The following is a 21635-nucleotide window of genomic DNA, read 5'->3' on the forward strand; positions in this document are numbered from 1 at the left end:
GTGGATGAGTCCGAAATAAATGATTATTATTATTATTATTTAAAAATATAAACAGGAAGTAAATTCAACGATTACGAAAGTAATACGTAGTAGTAGTAATTTCTGTTTAGCAATAAGGCCGCCTATTGCGCTTATTGTGTCACGGGTTCTACTCCAAGCTCGGGCTCTAAGCCACTAAATTCAACTTTTTGAATTCATAAGAGGAATGAGTGTATATGGTATGGACCAAGTAATCGATTGGGCATTATAATGCCCGGGGTTCTGACCTTTTTTTTGACGTGATTCATTGTAGATTTGCCGCAGATGGCATTAACTACTTGGCCGGACAAATGGGGAGCGCTGAAGGCTCTCACCCGGTACAACGTTTAAGGGGTTCTGCTCAAGAGGTGATAGCCAATATGTGTATAATGCCCGGTCATTTTAATTATTTGAATAATTATTATCAAGTTGCACTTCTGCTTAACCCATTAGGGATACAGGCGTGATGCTATGTTATGTCTTTTGTTTTGCTGTGTGTGTGTGTGTGATTCGCACGAGTTATACTTATGAGTATTTTTTTATTATTGTTTTTTAGTTTGTATGTAGTAAAACTTAAGCGTCTCTCTTACTTGGTCAGTGACTTTCAGCTGCCTGAAGACACTAGTGGTGAGACTGTCGCCGGCGCGGAACTCTGCGACGTCGGGGTACTTGTTCTCCAGTTCTGCCAACATCCCGTACAGCTCCAGCGGCTTGTGGTACCGTGTGCCGATTATGTTCTCTAACACGCTGTGTGGAGGAGACGAAGGTTAACACACCCCGGACACTTTATTTATTTATTTAATTAGTACTGCCACATGGTTTACATTTATGCATTAATACTAATTTACTATTATTATATATATAGATCTGATGTAAACCACAGTTACGGCGTACATAACTTACTGAGTATAATTGTCTTCATTTCTAACAAATCTTGTGTTTGTTATTTTGCATGCTGTGTTTACTTGTAATTAGTCTCTACACTTAGCTTTATATACAGTTGATGTTACCCTAAGAATACACTGTGTAAGATGACTGTAAGTAAACCAATAAATAAATAAATAAATAAACAAAAGAAGAACTTCATACAAGACACCTCTTTACAGACCCTACACATTGACGTTATCGTACACGCGCATCTGCGTGACGTTTGACGCCATACGATTGAAGACTAAACACAAAAAATAACCTAAACCTAAAGTCGGTATAATAATACAATGGTGCTAAGTCCTGCAGACGGTATCTAATTTTATTTTAAGTTATACCTGTCATTTTCTTATCCGTTGAAAAAGAAAGGGACGGGTAATCGACAGGCATAAAATGTGTGGAATACACATCAATTTTAAGCAGAAATCTAAAACAACCGTCCAAAAATTTTACATCGGCCAATAACCCGACAGAATTAAGTAGACAGCATGTTAAATGGATTGCATACCAGCGAAATGCCTATTTTATTCGCACAGGTTATTTATTCATTTTAAAAATAATTTGTTCACAATCATCCGTCTCTTTGCTTTTCGGCGGATAAGAAAATGACGGGTATAACTTAAAATAAATTAGGAGGTGTCTGCAGGAATCAAATTCAAATTCAAAAATATCTTTATTCAGTAGGTAACATAGTTACACTTTGAATCGTCAATTTTTACATAACGAACGTCTCATCCGCCTAAAACTACTGCAGCTTCTCACAACCTGTATAGCCGGGGAAAAGAAGCTGCAAGAAAAACCTCGGCACAGGGCCCTAGATGTTCTTTAAAAAAATAAAAATAAACATAAAATATTGATATACAATTGAGTAATTTAGCTTTACAATTGAGTAATCGGGGCCAATACAATCTAAAACTACAAAGAAATGACTGTAATTATATTCATACCAAATCAACTGAGTAAAAATACATATAAATAAGTACTCGACACAAAGTAAATGTAGCACTACAATACTTTAGTTTTACTTACTTTTTCATTATTTAATAAAAAAATATCTCCTGATTTAATTAACTACAGACTGTTACTCAAGACACTACAGTAGCGACCAGCTGTTATATCATTTACCTTCGTCACGTTAATTGAATACCCTCGTACAGTGGGACCCAGGCAACATATTGTCTGGAGAAATGGTAACGATGTATTTATCATAAAATAACAACGAAAGAATAACAATGGGTTGTAATATGGAATACCAGCCTCATCAACCTTGGTGTCAGGGTTTTATGATTGAGCAGCCAAAGGCCCCTGACATGGCTCGTGTAACGATTACTCACTTACATCAGTAAATAGTAACCGGGACCAACGGCTTAACGTGCCGAAGCACGGATCATCTTACTTTCGGACAATCAGGTGATCAGCCTGTAATGTCCTAACCAAACTAGGGATCAGGGTTTTGTGATATGTCCCCACCGGGATTCGAACCAGGGGCCTCCGGATCGTGAGTCCAACGCTCAACCACTGGACCACAGAGGCCGTTAATATTATAATATCTGCGGTAAAGTTCAATAAAGTCATAGAATGATGAATAGAACGATAACTCTCCGCCCCGCGATTCGTATCGAGCGCTGACTTCACCCCCTCTGGTTCTTTACTTTAGTCTTAAATAGCCGTAAGTCGCTAAGGAGTAAGAGGGAAAAAACAAAACACGACCATACAAAAATCGCGTTCTTTGTGCCGCTTAAGGCTGCGTTTCCATTGACGCGGAGCTGGGCGGAGAGGAGCGGAGATGTGCAGGCAGCGACCAATCACCGTGAGGGAGAGAGTGACAGAGCGTCTTCGTTTTTCCCTCTTTAGAACGCTGTGATTGGTCAAATCCGCACATCTCCGCTCTTCTCCGCCCATCTCCGCGTCAGTGGAAACCCGTCCTAACGCGTAAGTGTGAGCGAGATAGATAGTCTCGTAGGGGGATTAGACTAAAGTGAGACCCAGCGGGAGGGTGAGATACGAATTGGTGCGGGGCGGAAGTGTCCGTCCTATTCGTAGTATTCTTTATTCTACACTTATAAGTCAACTTTATTGGAAACTTAAATATCGTTGTTAATTATTTTCTATTGTTAATAGGTGCTTTCAAACAATATCGTGTTTAAATAATGTTAGACAGCGGACAGTTAGTGCAATAAATACACATAATATGATGCGCGCATATATATTTATTTATACACAGAAAGAACGATGCGAATTAATACAAAATACGTGCTAAGATTAAAATAAAATAGGAAGATCTGTTACTTACTAGAGTTAGAACAGAATCGATGGGTGTAATCGACTGATACATCACTATGCTAATGAACGTCACAACACTGGCTTCCGTACTTTGACAGATCTAACTCGTAGGTACCGCCGTAAGACATGGCTGTATGGGCATAGTTCCCTTTGCCTCACCCTTTGGGGAAAACCAAAACAAAAAAAAAAATCGTAAGTACCGCGCATTGAAGCTATTGTAAAACACAAAAGAAGATTCGACGTGTAAAAAAAGTATAACTACTTTAAATTTTGAGCCCACAATTACAGCCACTAGGTATTTTAACGCAAACGCGTTTTTATATAACGTATTGAGTATTTTTTATTTTCAATGATTTCTATGAATTGAAGTCTGCGAGTGCTGACCACAAAATAAATTCTCACCATTCAGAAGAGTGCCAAGGTGATCAAACCACATTTATAGAAGCCAATTTAAAAGCGTTTAGACGTCAATTTCGCATGAGTATCTTCCGATTTTGCTTTAATCTGAAGTCATAATAGTAAGTGTGATTACTGATTAATATAGTAAATAGATAAAAATAGCACCACGCCCGTATCCCCGATAGGGTAGACAGAGGTGTATAGTACGGTTACGAGTAATAATATGTATACACTTTGAGACCATGCCACATTAACTTTTTTGACAAATTAAACCGCAAGTCTCATTAAATGTCAAATATGATAGTGCGACGGGGTTCTAAAGTGGGTACATGATATTGCTCATGACTGTACATACATCCAAAAGACAAGCAGACAGAGGTGTAAGGACTGAATATTATGATACAAATGTGCAAATGTTACATGACATGAAAACAATACAAGTTTGAGTTAGCAGTGATTTTATACGACAGTGGTGGAAAATGAAAGATACCTATATTAGATTCTTTGATTACACTTCCTGAACTAAAAAAAATATAGATGGGGTTGTACAGTGTTGTCTTCGTTCAGGTTCAGGTTTAAGATACTTTATTTCTCAAAAGAATACATTTGATTCGCTTACTGAGAAACAATCAATTTCATAATATAGTAGTTTAAACAACATTGGAATTGGACTAAGGTAGGTAGGTACTTAAATAACATTCCGAGACTACTAATAAGTAGATAGATAGATAGATAAAATACTTTATTGAGCACAATGGACACAAAATACAGAGATAAGGACAACATATACAGAAAAGCACAACAGGCGACCTTATTGCTCATGCAGCAAGTAGGTATCTGTGTTCTATATGCGTTGACACTTTCATTGTTCCATCCACCACAAGACAACACAAGACACAAGATTCACACTACGATTAAAACCATTAATAATGTTTAAGAATGTGGGTTCAACCTTCTAATATCATGGATAATAGACATATGCATCTTTTATCTTTGTTTTTGAGTATAAATCATGATTCTTGTTATTACACCAAGGCACAACACGTCTTCCATCCATTATTATTCTGATCAAAATAAAGAGAAGTAATATAGGTAGCAACATAATTGTATACATAATATGATTAAAATATCAAGCAACAATTATTTTTTATATATTTTTGAATAATTATGTACCCGAGCAATGAGAAAATAGGTAATTATCACGTTAAATCTGTACAGCGCCATCTATACTCATGAATGTCTCTCATTTCACAATTTAAAACAATAGTTCATTAATAACAACCAAAAAAAAAAGTCAAAAATAATCAATAGCAACAATAGAAAAAAAAAAGTTGTAAAAAAAGCAATAGTTCTTTTTATGGGCATCGCCTTAAATAAATGTTTTTTTTTATTAATATTTAATTTAAATTATAAATTGAACATTGTCAAAAAAAAACACAGTTTTTACTGGGTAACGAATTTAAACTATAATTTAAAATAGTTTATTATTTTATATAAATAAAATATAGTACTTCGAAAAACTATTACCTTTATCTTTGTTTATATTAACCGTTTTATAATTTTGTACGTTTTCCCTTAATCAAAAAACCGTCCGCCATTTTCCTGTCATTATAAAAGTGTGTATAATAAATCTTTCATAATATTTATTTACTATATATGTTATAAAGTGTATACATAATATAAGTTGTACTAAAATACCGCCTTACCAATAAAAAATAAACAAGAGATGAATGTGTGTATAAATATTTGACAGCCAAGCAAATTTCAATCGAATTGTTTGATTAGTTCGTAATTGAAGCGTACTGCTGCCAACTTTGGCAAGGCTCTGCCAGCTGATTCAAGTTTGCTTGACTGTCAAATAATTAAACACATGTTTACAGTTTATTTTTCTTTGGTATGGCGCTTAATGAATATGATTTGGACATTTATTTACACTACAAATACAATATATAAAATAACAAGCAATATTAAGCACATTAGTATTGACAAAAAGGGAAGGATCAACATTTTATCATATACATTAATTTGAGTAAAAATATATCCGGTTTACACTCCTGAGGGGGTTAAGAAGGTCACATTGAATCAATTCATTTAAAAAAAAAATATTTCAATTTGACATTTGCGCATATAAAAGTAAGTGCGCAATGCAAACAAATGTCAAATAGCAATATTGCTTTTTTAGATGAATTGCCTTGATGTGGCCTTTTTAACTCCCCCTCTGTAATAGGGATGTTACCAACTAGTCAAATCAGCTACTTCTTACAAAACGTCAAAAGGAGAAGCAACTATAATTGTAAATTTTTTAATTGCTCAACTTTTAGTTACCTACTTTACTGTTCATCAAAACTTGAAGTCAAAATTTTCATTTAATATTTGACCTAGGCATCCCTATTACGTCAGGAAAGAATGAGAAAAATAAAGGGTAAACCAGGCATATTAAAAAGTATAAAACGAGTGAGGAAATGACGTCATGACTTACCGGAAGTCGTAAGCAGAGGACCAGTGCTGAGGGTCGTCCGCCATCAGGGTGAAGTTGACGCTCACTGATCCGTTAACCGGGACTATCACCTCTTCTGTGACGCTCTCATAACTGTAACGGTGGTAGAATAGCTTGAGTAAAGATAACATATAGCGCTATTTATAATCTGCGTCGTCAGGACTCTTTGAGGGAGCTGTTTAAAGAAATAAATATACTGACGGTCGCAAGTCAATATATTTATGAAAACATTATGTAAGTATGTACGTAAAAATGTATCTCTCCTTCCGAGAAACTGTGAAAGGCATACAATACAAGGAATAAAAATAAAATTGCTATTCAAAATTCTAGATTAAGAAAATTAAATTCATCTTTTTGGGGTTATGTACTTATACGTTTTTGCAATAAAATACCAGATAATATTTTTGTCAGAAAATAAATTTAAAGCTCACGTGAAGCTTACTTTATGTAAAAAAGCTTATTATAAGATTAATGATTACCTAAATGATAACATATCATGAGCTCACGACTATATCAAGTCTCTAAATAGACTTCGGACTCAGGTGGGCCGAAGTAAGGACAATTTGTTCAGGTGGAGTTTCTCGGATGGCTCAGATTTAAAGTGCAAGTGCGGCACTGTTCCCCAAACGATGGAGATCTTACATCGTGTCCTGCGTGCCCGAACACCTGCACGCAGGAGGATCTGATGAACGCTGCAGTCGCTGCAGATAGCGCCATACTTGTTGCCAAGTTTTGGGTCGATATCTATTTAGTTTGCCATCCACAAGATAAGAAGAAGACGACCATATCCCAATTGGGTTCAAAAGGAATATCCATCGCAAGATGAACTAAGTACCCACGCCTCACCGAGTTTTCTGTTAGACCAACGTGATAGGTGAGTCGTATCGCCATCTATAACGGTCGAGTCAACAGTGTTCGTGAAAAGTGCACTTATAATAAATTAGTAACTCATTGGTCCAAATTCGGCACCGGGGTTTGAATCGGCACTCCCCTGAACCGGCGATTCAACTTATTATTATCATCATCAAGTGGAATTTTCCATCGCCAAAGTATAGAATTGAAAATAATTTATAAAAAAAACATGAGTTTTGCGACGGAAAATTCCACTTGATATTAAGTCAGAATCACGGTCAGAATCATCCCCCTTAGTATTCGTTACGATGTTACTAACACCCTGTATAATATAGTATAATATGCTGCTGCTCTCACCCATGTTTGCTGGCGGTGATGTTATAAGTGCCGGGCACCAGTAAGCGCCAGTAGTCGCCGTCAGCGGCCGACTTCACGTTGTGCTCGATGCCACTGACAGATATCGTAGTGTTGGCTAGCGGACTGCCGATATGGCTGTGGACGAAGCCGTGGACACCTCGGTGGACCTGAAAAAGTGAATATTTATTAACCAGAACGATCGTACTCTGATCCCAAGGTAACAGGGACCTTTATTATAGAGGACTCATTGCGCCAGCTAAACGATATTAATATTTAATAACTTGTGGGATAGGGCATGAAGGAAACGATTATTATTTCTTTACCTTTGTTTAATTAAACGTTTTATAATTTTGTACGTTTTCCCTTATTCAAAAAACCATCCGCCATTTTCCTGACATTCCGCAATTCTTTCTTCTCTCTCGGTCACTTCTCGCTCTCTCTTTCACATACCTTTGCGTTACGTTTCATTCAGCCTACCATACGATGGCTCACTGTCACAGATTACTTTTATAGGATGTTCTCTGTAAGGCCTCGGTCTCGAATTTTGCGGGCAGCGGAGCGGCAGCGGCGGCGGCGCGGGAGAGGGGCGGGCAACGCATACCTGTTCTCGAAACCAGCGGGCAGATCGCGCGGCACTGTAGCGGTGTAGTGTTGTGTTCGTGGTTGTGTTGTCGACATTCGCAAACGAAATGTCTGAAAATCGGCGAAATAATTTGCTCTTGCACGTCCGAGGACATTTTGATACCTACGTCACGAAAAAAAAGTACAACACTATACTACAATGCAGACGCGCAACGGTCACCGCTCGACTGGAGTGCACCGCTCGTTGCCCGCCCCCGCGCCGCTGTTTTCGAGACCCGGTCCATTTGACGATACGCATAAGATCCTGCCGCTCCCGCGCCGCCGCCGCCGCCGCCCCGCTGCCCGCAAAATTCGAGGCAGAGGCCTAAGGAGTTTGACACAAGAACGCCCACTTGTTGTCTTCTCGACAAGGATGGGCTTGGTCCCTTTGGTGCGGTAACTATACGTAGTCGGTCCCTAAGTTCTGTCACAGGCACATTATTTTTAAATTTCGAACATGCTTTTAGAAAAATTTTATGGCGTTCCATTTTTGAATGTTTGACAATTATTTTAAAACAAAAAATGATCATTTGCCGTGATTTATTACGATGGAGTGGACCTTGAAAGAAAACCGAATCGCAATTTTAGCGTTGCATCGCTGTGGACACTCGCCGAGTACCATTTTCAAGTTGCTCAAAAATTTGAAAATAACACTTAGGTTTGTGTATCGTACCATAAATAGGTATAATGAAGTCTCAAGTGTTGAGGACAAGAAAAGAACTGGCCGGCCTCGCTCCGCAAGAACACCAGCAGTGATCAAAGCGATAAAGGCGCGCATACGAAGAAATCCTGTCCGAAAACAGAAACTGATGGCTTTGCAGATGGGGGTCAGTAGAAAAACAGTCAAAAAGGTTTTAAACGAAGACCTTAAGTTGTATGCTCGCTACAAGAAACAGAGTGGACACTTACTTAATGCCCGCCTGAAAGCAATTAGACTCAAAAGATCCCGGTTGTTATTAAAACGGTACGCGAGAAACCGACACCGTGACATACTTTTTACAGACGAAAAAAATTTTGATATAGAAGAAAAGTACAATAAGCAAAACGATAGAGTGTACGCAGAGAACTCTGAAGAAGCAGGAAAAAAAGTTCCGCGGGTTCAACATGGGCATCATCCATCTTCAGTGATGGTCTGGTTAGGTGTTTCTTACTATGGGCCAACGGAGGTTCATTTCTGCGAAAAAGGTGTCAAAACCAGTGCAAAAGTGTACCAAGAGACGGTTTTGAATCGGCTTGTTAAAGATCTGCCCAACACGCTATTTTCAGGACATCATTTCGTGTTCCAGCAGGATTCTGCGCCTGCACACAAAGCCAAAACTACTCAAGCCTGGTTCGACCATCAAAAAATTGACTTTATTAGACACGAAGATTGGCCTTCCTCCAGTCCGGACCTTAATCCTCTGGATTATAAAATTTGGCAGGTCTTAGAGAACAAGGTCTGTGCTAAACCCCACAAAAATTTGGCGAGCCTGAAGTCAGCCATAATTAAAGCCGTCGCTGAAATAGACATGAATATGGTGCGTGCTGCGATAGATGACTGGCCGCGGCGTTTGAGGGAAGTTATTAAAAACAAGGGAGGTCATTTCGAATAATTTTAAGTTATTTTCATTTCTTAATAAATATACTTTAAATTGATATATAAATTTTTATAAACTTATTGGTACTTTTTATTTTATCACTATTTTCATATATGACAGAACTTTGGGACCGACTACGTAGCTGCCCGCTAAAACGGGCGGGGCACGGGATGGGCCACAGCGGGCGAGTTTCGCCCCTCCGAAGGCCCAATTTCTTGTCCGGGGTTGTACCGCCGGCGAGTCAGCCCACCGGGTCGAGTCGGGTGAGACCCTGTTGAGGGAGGCCCAGTGAGCGACACCAGCCAGGCGGTACGTGTCTCGTCAGACCCGAAGTTTCCAGGTCAGCTCGAGCCGGCGGGGTTATTCCGGTGAAGTCAGTTGGTACAACACGTGCGGCTCGCCGCCTTATAAGGGTTGTCCCCACCACCGTACCTTGCGCGCGTGTCGTAAACAAGTGCCGGTGTTGTTTGTCTGCTAGCCGCTTATGTTGTTTACTGTTAATATGATATTTAGATTTTCAATATTTCGCTGTTGCGCATCATACCTGTTCAATCAAAGCCAGCAGAGCGTCTCTGTTATCCTGCCAGTAAGTGGGGAGGTCGGAGGCGGGGGGGAACTTGTAGCAGCCGAGTTCTAACGTCAGCTCCATGTCGTTGGTGTGCAGGTAGTTCCAGTCCTGCATGCCACCGGCCAGCACGTACCTGGGGAGACACAGTATTGCCAGCTAATAGAGTAGTTTCCAACTAGTCAAATCAGTTACTCTTTACTAAACATCGAAATACTAAATTACTATGGTATTTGTATAAAAAAGCAACCTGTGACGTCATATAAACACGTGACAAAATGTCACACTTATTATTACATTTTTCTTTATTAAAATGACTTTGTGATCCGTAGTTTGGTTAGGACATTACAGGCTGATCACCTGATTGTCCGAAAGTAAGATGATACTTGCTTCGCAAGCCACGTTCAGCCGTTGGTTCCGGTTACTACTTACTGATGTAAGTGAGTAATCGTTACAACGTCAAGGGGCCTTTGGCGGCTCAATAGTAACCCTGACACCAGGGTTGATGAGTATGGTAATTCACCTCACAACCCATACGATAGGAGAGGAAGAGTCTTCCTTAAAGAGTGAATAGGCATTGCTTAGGTAAGCATGTACCACTTGAAGCCACATCTACACTTTCAATCGGAGGGCGTCAAAATTATCTTCGACTCAGTCATGTACCCCTATTATATTAGGTACTAGCGACCCGCCCCGGCTTCGCTCGGGTTGCAATGCTGAGGAAAAAATGAAATTATTTACGACATCACATTAAAAAACTCAAAAATAACAGTATTTCTCCACTATTTAATAGATGTTATTATACATATAAACCTTCCTCTTGAATCACTCTGTCTATGATAAAAAACCGCATCAAAATCCGTTGCGTAGTTTTAGAGATTTAAGCGTACATAGGGATATAGGGACAGAAAACGCGACTTTGTTTTATACTATGTAGTGATAAATATCTTCCTTACCACTTGGCACCATTTGTTATGCCTTCCGGGAACTTTTCGTTGGGCAGATTTTTGCATGGCTGACCCAAATGCATCTTGTGGTGGGTCTGAAATGGTAAATATGTGTTTTAGATTACGAGTACATTATTCCAAAAACGACTCCTAGAAATATAGCTACCTAAGCTACTTAGACATTTGAATACCACTGCTCAAAAACATGTCAAATATAAAAATGTAATATAATAATAATCATCAGCCGTACGACGCCCACTGCTAGGTATAGGCCTCCCCCAAGGATCTCCACGACGATCGGTCCTGCGCTAATAATAACAATAATGTTTATTTCCACAAAAACTTGGTACAGTTCATTACAAAATTTCTTAGGCTTAAGCCTATCCAGCCAAACTAGGTGAAACTTCTCTTATGTTGAAATTTTGTGTTCAGGGGGCACGCTCCCCCGCACTCCTTAGACTCAAGTATGACCCAGGAGTGACTACCACAGCACCCAGTGGCTGCCCTAGCATATTAAGGTGGTGCCAGACCTCACAGTGGCTCCCCTCAAAATACAGTTTACCACCCATTAAATGTATGAGTTTATGGGGCCGCTAAGAGGTCTAATGCACAGGGCAAGTGTGCCCAATCCGGGTCGTTCCGTCTTACCGCTCGCACCGCTCTAGGGCCGCCACTGACAGCAACACGGTGACTACGATTCGAATGCGATACTTCATCATGATCAGCACATTAACGTCCCCACTACTGGGGCACGGGCCTTCCCTATGGATGGATAGGGAGATCGGGACTTAAACCATCACGCGGGCCCAGTGCGGATTGATGGTTATTAACGACTGCTAATGCAGCCGGGACCAACTTAACGTGCCTTCCGAAGCACGGAGGAGCTCGAGATGAAAACTTTTTTTTGTGGTCACCCATCCTATGACCGGCCTTTGCGAAAGTTGCTTAACTTCAACAATCGCAGACCGAGCGCGTTTACCGCTGCGCCACCGAGCTCCTCATGCGATACTTACATTGGAGTAAGTATGCGCCAAGTGCAAGAACAGCTGGTTGTCGGGGGTGGGGTTCTCTCTACCACTCTCCATATCGCCATTGCCGTCGTAAGGGTAGTTGGCCACCAGCGCCCCGCCGTGCAGGTTGGCTGACAGCACGAACGGGATGGACAGCGACCAGTTCATCACTGCCAGGGTTTCTGGTTCTGGAGTCTCGTTATCCTGGAAAAAATATAAAGGGCTGCTTGGAAATATCGAAAACTAAAGGAAAAACTGACAGAGGTCTCGCTTTAACTTGAAAGTAGAAAGATTTATTTTATATGGTCGGGTTTCCACCAAAGCGAAGAGGAGAGGAGACTGAGATGGGCTAGAGCGAGTCACAGCGATACAGGAAGCGACAGAATATCTTCTCTAAGGCACGCTGTGGTTGGTCAATTCTGCGCGTCACCTCTCCTCCCCTCTCTGCTTTGGCGGAAACCCACTCTTTACTCATAGTAGCCAAGTACAACAAAGAAGTTTTTGAAAATTAATCTCCTGCAAAGATGAAAGACATTTCCACGCGGACGAATTATCGGGCCGAAGCCAGCAAGCCGAAAGGTATTTGAAATTGAACAATACCTTTGTAGGTCCGAACTGGTCCGGGAAGTTCCTGTTGAGGTCCACATGGTGCGCGTTGGACCTACCATGCGTGCTGCTGAAGTCACCTGTAACATCATTTCGTTACCTTAACCTCCTGCGGCCCAGATTTCCTGACAATAATTAGACAGTGGGGTTTATAATACTTTGGGCCTTCAGACCTTATGAGGTATATTCTTACTACATATTTACTTATAGTATATAGACTTTATATTCGCATGAGATTTTTGTTAACAAAACCTCGGAATGAACAAGCTAGTTTTAATCCAGGTAAAAAATCGTGGTCTCAATTTTTACTCCAATAAAAATCAATAGAAAGAAACCAGGTTTTGCTGCTTGAATAAAATCACATCAGAATCAAATCGAGAATGTGATTTTCAAAAAGACACTTATGTGATTTTCCTATGAGGTACATATTCAAATATACATATATATATATATTTATATCAACTTATGGAACATCTAGTAATTATGAAATACCTTTGTTCGTGGACTCCACTCTTCCGTATCCACAGATGCGTATGAGGTAAACAAATATAAGCATTAAAGTTAGGTAGAAATATTTCGGAACATTGGTTTTATTTTTCCGCTACGAACACGAAGAAGCAATTTATTAGTAACTAGCGCCATCTACTCTCAAAATGACGAAAATATTTTTTAAAATCATAACCTAAAAGTCGCGATTAAGAAGCGTATATATCGCGAGGAGTTTAGATCTGTTGTTCGAGATTAGATTAGAAAAAGAAGAGATAAACAAAAAAATCAAGATTTTTCTTATGCTATGCTACTCGTAAGGCGTCTGAAATAGAGGCGAATCTCCAATATTATTATACAATTTAGTTACTGTAAAAGACCAAAGAGTTCCAGTCCTAGCATATAATAAACAACAACAGTACGTATATAACGATAATTCTCCGTCCCGCACCAATTTGCATCGGGCGCCGACCTCACCCCATCTGGGTCTTACTTCAGTCTTAAATGGCGTAAGCCTCTAAGTAAGGGGGATCAAGCACATTGTCTATCTCGCTTGCACTTACGTGTATGGAGTATCTGGGGTGTGGTCATAGTATTGATTAGAACTCTTCATTCTTCGCAAGTGTCATTCATACAAACATTTTCATCGTCATTAATTTAAGAGCCACGCACTTGTCCGTATAGCATTCTCCATTCTTATCTACCAAAGGCCAATTCTGACGTCCTTATAAGACACGACGTTCGCCTTCTCTTTAATTTGTTCCACGTACCTTATCTGTCATCTTTGTTTAAAAACTGGAATCAATACTCACGGACATGCGACCTCTCATATCCATCAGGGTTCATGCTCGGCAGCAGATGTATCCTAGTGGTATTGAGGATCCTCTGCACCCGCTGGTCTCCGGCCTGGTACTGCTCGCAGAGGTACTTGGCCAAGAGCAGTAGGAGTTCCCTGCCTACCACCTCATTGCCGTGCATATTCGCTACGTATTTGAACTCTGGTTTGCCTGTAGGGAAGATTGGTGTAAGAGAAGAGACCTGAAGAAGTGCAAGCTACTAAGCATGCCATTTAGTGGCATGTCTGTATCCTAACAGTTACCAGTTATGTATCTTCTAGATAGATAGGAGGTATAGGTAATAGGTTTTGTTTTGATTAGTGTTGCTACTAAAAATAAATTGTGACAGATTGTCATCTGTACTCAAAATTTTTGTCAATGATATCAGCTCGATTCGTTCTGCCAAAAGTTTAGAAATAGCAACTCTGTTTTGCTATATTAGCAGCACTACTCGTATATGGGATTTCCAGGCTACGTTCTCCAAAAAATATAGATAGCGCTGTACAGAGTTGCTTTCGTTTAACTTTCTAATTTTATGGATAAGAGACATGCACACATACATGTTGTTTTTGATCAATTTTTGATGAACGTAGCCTGGAAAGTCCCTCATTTGAACCTCCAGCAAGAAATGTTGCCAGAAAATAAAAATATTTATTCCCATCTTCTACCATTTCTACCAAACCTTAAATCGGGACCAAAACTTTAGCTTACCAGGGATATGCTTCCCAGGATTGTTCGTCACTTCGAGGACGTATAAGTCCCGTCCTTCGACTGACTTCCCTATGCTTGTCAGTACGGTGATGTTGGGGTAGTCTTCGTGGACTTCCTTGAGGAAGCTCTCCATCATTGTGAAGTTGTGGTGCTTGAAGTCGGCTGCAGGCAAACCATCCATTTCGTCACTCGACCGCCTGTTACGCTCTGTTGTATTGCCTGGGTTTAAGGGAGGGAATGTCCTTACTAATATAATGTAGATTTCTTCCTATAGGATTATATAAACCATGTCTTTTTAACGTGACTGTATTGTAGATTTGCCTTGGATGGCAGTCACTACTTGGCTGGCAGGATATATATGACGTGACGTATAATATATGTTCGGTTATTTGACAGACATACATTTCATGCTTCGTGCTTATAAGGGTATGCATGAATAATTTATAGAATGAAAATGAAGAGACATGGAGACTAGTGCTCATCATTCGCTATGCCTTTTGTTGTGTATATTATGTTACTTTTAATTAGGTACCTACATCTTTGTAAATACTTATAGCAATATTCGAATATTTACAGCTTACTTAGGGTGAATTTCAACGCACTGGAAGTCAATATCGAATACAATCTTGTATTTTTATTGCAAATATCCCTTGATTTTTTGATGTGATATATTGTAGATTTGCCGCAAATGGCATTAACTACATGGCCGGACAAATGGGGATTTAAGACAACACAAGGGGTGCCCAGTTGGGCGCAATCTTCGGCTCAGGGCGTCGTCTTAGACGATTATATTTAAAAGAATTAATCGACCCTAGTGGGCCGATAGCGATAAGCACTGAATGAGGGAAGTCCACCACGCGGTGGAATCAGTATCAGAGTGCAAATATCCCATTGAGACTAATGTACCTACGTGACCAAGTTACACAAGTTCTAACTGGATATTTAAGAAAAGATTGTAGATTCTAAGATATTTTTGGGGTAACGCGAATGATATTTTACTTCCAGCGTTTTGGCAATCACCCTTGAGCACTATAATACTCGATTACTATGCTTTAGACTGCAGCATACTTAATGACTGCAAGTATACCCACAAGTACTCATAAGTTGAAATGAGTACCCTTATTTAAGGGGTGGTTTCGAAACGACCAATAAATGAAGTTTGCAGTACCTATAGTTCTTTATATAGGTGGTAGCTTAACACGTTTACTGTGTAACTGAAAATTAGATATCAACTCCTCACGTGCAATGTTATTTTCGATAAACACGTTGGAATTTACGTACCTACATTTACATAGACACACTATGGAACGTAAAAAATGTGCCCCACATATGGGACATGCACGTATGAATTTCAAATTTATTGGCTCATACGTGGTTCATACACAGTGAACGTATTAAAATCCATTTTTGTGTAGGTAGGTACTTGTTTTATTTTTCAATTATTCTCTCTTACCCAGTCTTCTGGACCATTTGTTCACATAATAGCCACGATTCCCGCAGGCACCCCCTAATTTTATTTTAAGTTATACCTGTCATTTACTTATCCGCCGAAAAGGAAAGGGACGGATGATTGACAGCTGTTAATTTTAAAATGAATGCGTGAATGACTGAAGAACTCGAGCAAATCAAACAGCTCAATGAAAACCCGTTTGACAGGTCGATGGACGTAATATACGATCCCGTCGACTCGATTACTCTAACCATAGACGCGGCCAATCAGCTCGCGACACCAAACAACTCCCCCGAACCCCGATACCGACCCCGCCGGCGTGGTCGACGATTTCCATCATTCAGCGCTTATCGCTATCGACCCACTAGGGTCGATTAATCCTTTCAAATATTCTTCCTCTCAGACGACGCCCTGAGACGACTGGGCACCCTCAGGCCTGTTGTCTTAAACGTTGTACCGGGTGAGAGCCTTCAGCGCTCCCCATTCGTCCGGCCAAGTAGTTAATGCCATCTGCGGCAAATCTACAATAAGTCACGTCAAAAAAAAACCTTTGACAGGTGTCATCTTTATTCTCTCGGGTTATTGGCCAATGTAAAAGATTGAGAGGGTTGTTTGTTTGTCTAAAATTGCCTGTCATATACCCGTCTCTTTCCTTGTCGGCGGATAAGAATATGACAGGTATAACTTAAAATAAAATTAGATGGTGTGTACAGGAACCAGCACCAATAGTCTTCTTTCGTATTATTGTTATTTTTGTTCGGTGTCATGCGATACTAGTCTACATGTGCTTGTGTTTAGAGTGTTTAAACATGTGCTATGTAACAGCTGAAGTGTTCTTAGATATATTAAGTGAATTATGTACAGTTTGCAATACCATGTACCCACTTTGGAACCCTGTCGCACTAACATGTTTGATTTTCAGTGAGACTGACAGTTCAACTGATCAAAACAGTTAATGTGACATGGTACTAAAGTGTACACGCATTAGTGTTTGCGAGAGAGGATAATTCTTCGAACACTGGTGGTAAATAGCACTATCGTTAACGTAAAAATATCCTAGAATCTTTTGTCTTTTTGCAAATATCCAGTTAGAACTTACGTAAGTTGGCGGCACACATAAGTATTAACTAGATATTTGCAAACAGAAAAGGGGTTTTAGGATATTTTTGCCTTTACAGTAATGACATGACTTCCAATGTTCGAACAACTACCCCTGTACATAATTGCTTTTATTTTTATGTTCAGTATGATGACCATCGGTTTAAGATGCAATATGGTGTATGTTTTATTATTTGTATATTTTTCAAACTACATTTTAAGTACGGGATATGAGGGACTAAATACAGGCAAATCAACAGAACGTAACAGAAGGAACAAATTAATACCACAACCAAGAAAAATAGAAACCATCACCAAAGCAATTTAAAAAAAATCTTCTATAAGTAAAAATAAAACTTAAAATATCTTATCTAATCTCTATAAAAAGTAAAAAAACAATTCTTAAAAAAATAATAATAATAGACAAAACAAAACAATCAAAAAATAAGTTATAAAGCGTAAAATTGTTTTATCATTAAAACACCCATTAAAATACAACTAGAAAATTTTATTTGGCCTCGAAAAGGTTAGATGTTTTTTTTATTACAAAAGTAGTAAAAGGTCCAAACTTTAGAAACAAAACTTTTTTTAGTGTTCACAAAGTTTTTTGAGCAGCTTTCCACTCATAAAAATATAGGAAGACAGTTTTAGGTGTATAAAAATAAGTTAATAAAAAACAGTACTTAATTATTATTTTTTGGGGTATGTTCACATATTTTATATTTATTTAGGCCTAATGTAACCATTTTATCATTTCATTACAAACTATTTAGTCAATTTGTACATTTTTCTAATAGATGACATACTTTTCAACATACTTTAGGCTAATTTAAAATAATTTATATTATGATGTATATTAGAGAGGTGTTACACAGTTGTATTATGCATAGTGCATATTTTGAAATCACTTTTTTTTTCCTCCAGCTCTATATACGACGCGCGCGCTGTTTTTTTTTGTACATATATAGAGCGGGGTATAACATGATGATTAAAGCACTACGTCACTGCATATCGATGATGACGATAAGAATGATAGTGATTGTAGTTGTAGTACTCTAATGTCGTACGGCATCTTGCTGTGGGGTCATGCTGCAGATGTGAACAGCATTTTTGTTCTGCAAAAGCGGGCCATTCGGGCGATTTACAAATTGGGACCCAAGATGGCACTTAGAAATAAATTTAAAGAAATTAATATTTTAACTTTGGCATCACAATATATCTTTGAAAACATAATATATGTAAAAAAACATATAGGATTATTTGCAAAAAATAGCGATCGGCACATTGTTAATACCCGGAATAAAAATAAACTTGCTTTACAAGTCAGTCGATTACATAAGATTACTAAATCTTTTAAGGGGCAATGTATACGTTTTTACAATAAGATTCCCATTGACATTCAGAATTTGCCTTTCAACTGCTTTAAGACAGTAGTTAAACAAAAACTTTACAAAAAAGGTTATTATAAAGTTAGTGATTATTTAGAAGATATGAATGCATGGGATTAACTGTCTGAGAACTGATATTAGGCAGCTAAATTACTCAATTGTATATCAATATTTTATGTTTATTTTTATTTATTTTTTTTAAAGAACGTCTAGGGCCCTGTGCCGAGGTTTTTCTTGCAGCTTCTTTTCCCCGGCTATACAGGTTGTGAGAAGCTGCAGTAGTTTTAGGCGGATGAGACGTTCGTTATGTAAAAATTGACGATTCAAAGTGTAACTATGTTACCTACTGAATAAAGATATTTTTGAATTTGAATTTGAATTTGACGAGCTTAACTATTGACGGATATGGAACATACCTTTGTTGGAAGGAAAATAAGTTACATAACCATAAAATTAGGTTTTGCGATGCGATTTAAAGCAGACATGAAAATCAGTCGAATATATTAATTTGCAACCCTTTGTTCCATTTCAATTGTATGCTATAAAACTCAAAAGTTTATACCCGTTTTGAACCAACTTTTTAAGCGGAGAAATGTGTATATACTTTTGAAATTAGTAATAGACATATTAATACATTTGACTGAACTTACATATACTGTTACACCGAAACACAACATCAATACAATTAGATTATGCAATTATTTTATAATATACGAAAGCAGGGTTCATGAGAGTTGACATGTAAAAAGTTAAGTAGTGTAGTGTGTAGTCAGTAGTCATCTTATTTATTTTAAGGTTCTCCCAAGGGAGTGGGGTCCTTTTTTTGTGTATTACCAATGAATACGGTGACTTGTTATGATAGTAACAGTAAACTAAAGATAATCCCTATTATCTTCCTACAGAGGTTTCTCATTCTTTAGGGCTTGATATGACAGTTCTCATGTTGGCCATTCCATGAGAACATTACAAGAAAGGTCCACCAGTAATTGCCATTGCAAAGTCAGCAGGATTAAATCTGACGGTGATTCAGATCCAGAAACACTGTGCAAATGAAAACTATTATTACAATATATTTGCATTTAGTACTTTCTTTTTATTGACAATTTGGATTGATAAATTTTAATTTAATAATTGAATTGAGCCTTCACTCATGAACTCTACGCTGATACCAGTATAATTTAAGCTAACACTGAATAAAATGCAATTGAATATAGAATGTGCATGATTAAATACATTATATAACATTATTCTACGATTATATCGAGATAAATTATGTCCTTAAAGGCTAATTGTTATAGAAACCTCGTTGGCTTTCGACGTATTTTCGAATCATAGACAAATTATACGCACACCTAAACATTTCACGTAATCACACTTGTTCATTTCACTTTACTCCGAATCCAATAATTGTTCCTTCACCAGTCTGCATTTTATAACACTTTCATTTTACACAGGAAACTGAGAGACTAAAGTTGAAATCAATGCCCGCGTTTATTATTTTATACACAATTTTTTTTGTGAGTTTTCATTTAATTTTTTTTTTTGCTTTTAATTTTTCTGTTTTTTTTTACATTTTATTCATATTTTGAATATTTTTTTTGGGACATTTATTTCTACATTTAGCCTTTTCAGATCGTAAAACTTTTAATGTCATTTTATGTCAACTCAAGCCAAGTCCTACTCAGGCTATTTATTAGCCGTCGAATTCACTCCTTATTCAAAACTAACAGAGAATAGTTAAAAATATGAGTGAAAATTATTCTTCGACAGCTGGATCGTATAGCGTGCACTAACATTTTTTCCTATAACTCTCAAACGCACAAAATGTATACCGACTACCAATTTGTTAAAAAGTGAGTATTTTCTAATCAGACGCGCTAAGAAAAAGCTGTGTAGTAAACACTCATTTTTAAGAAATTTTGTATTTTTTTTTTGAAGGATGAGTACTCGACTCATCCTTCCCTCCACCCATTATACAAAAGAAGATATTCTTTTAAAGATGTTGTCAGTATACATAAATGCGCTTGGCTTGTTCTATCTTTTCGCTCGAATTCTACAACTTAATATTAATGCTTATATGTATGTCGGAGTTAGTTATGAATTAAGAAGAGAAATTGATCAAATCGGAAAATAAAATGAAGTTACATCACTACCGTCATGAAGTTGCATCGCTCCGACGTCAGGTGGCCTATGGCCAGAGCTGAGTGAAGTCGACAGAGTCACCACAGAGTCGTCGTGTCGAGCGGACGTGCACTGCCGTTCTAGTCGGACAGTCTACCGCGAACCATCGTCATGAGCGGACGTGTCGAATAATTACGAGGAGTGCTATAGTCGCTCACCTATAACTTGTAGGGACGTCAAGAAAGTGTGATCGGAAAAGAGTACCTAGCAAGTACGTTCACATGTCCCGATGATTCGGTCCGAATATAGGAACCATGGGTGGTGGAGGGCAAGTAGAGGGCGAGTAGCCCCTTCGCGCTAACGTCCTTATGCGCGCTAGATAACGAGAGACTGTGTAACCGTTACGAATACCGTGACGTTGCCGTGAGTGTGTACCTTATGCTGTGACTTTATTTAATCGTGATACAAAAACTATGTGGAAGTAAATAAAATGATTGTGATACTGATGACGGCCATTATTGTCTTCTAACGCCCACTCTTATAACGTCCACCCTCCATTCTGATGATGATGTTACGACCGACACCCCCACTGTTACGACATCAGAAGCGGGATTAGTGAACTTGGATGAAGACAATGTGATGCGACGTTCACAACAAGACAATGTTAGTTTGGATTATCACAATCAGAAGAAGATTATGATGACTATCACATTCGTGTGACCAAGTGATGAAGATGTAGTGTCCATTGAAGATGGACCTGAATTTGAAGTGACCTGGACCTTGTTAATGATCGGCATCACTACATGCCGTAAGATATGATGGCGTGAACATCACAATATTTCCATACTGTGTGCAGTCGTGTTTGGAAATTATGGTACCTCAACTT

General features: G+C 38.6%; 1 protein-coding gene across 2 annotated transcripts in view; it reads right to left on the reverse strand.

Moving 5' to 3' along the window:
- LOC126376194 (carboxypeptidase D) overlaps window positions 1-21635 on the reverse strand; it is a 70493-nt gene that overhangs the window by 8880 nt on the left and 39978 nt on the right. The window contains exons 7-15 of one of the 2 annotated variants that reach the window (XM_050023433.1): window positions 14693-14854; window positions 13958-14152; window positions 12654-12739; window positions 12057-12257; window positions 11053-11138; window positions 10076-10232; window positions 7334-7500; window positions 6107-6217; window positions 609-765 (exon numbers count right to left, since the gene is read on the reverse strand). In XM_050023433.1, coding sequence (XP_049879390.1) covers window positions 609-765; window positions 6107-6217; window positions 7334-7500; window positions 10076-10232; window positions 11053-11138; window positions 12057-12257; window positions 12654-12739; window positions 13958-14152; window positions 14693-14854 — 1322 coding nt within the window. Of the gene's footprint in view, window positions 1-608; window positions 766-6106; window positions 6218-7333; window positions 7501-10075; window positions 10233-11052; window positions 11139-12056; window positions 12258-12653; window positions 12740-13957; window positions 14153-14692; window positions 14912-21635 lie in introns of both variants that reach the window. The other variant, XM_050023432.1, reaches the window with a different exon arrangement.

Source organism: Pectinophora gossypiella, chromosome 20 (assembly GCF_024362695.1).
Source record: "Pectinophora gossypiella chromosome 20, ilPecGoss1.1, whole genome shotgun sequence".
Lineage (NCBI taxonomy): Eukaryota > Metazoa > Arthropoda > Insecta > Lepidoptera > Gelechiidae > Pectinophora > Pectinophora gossypiella.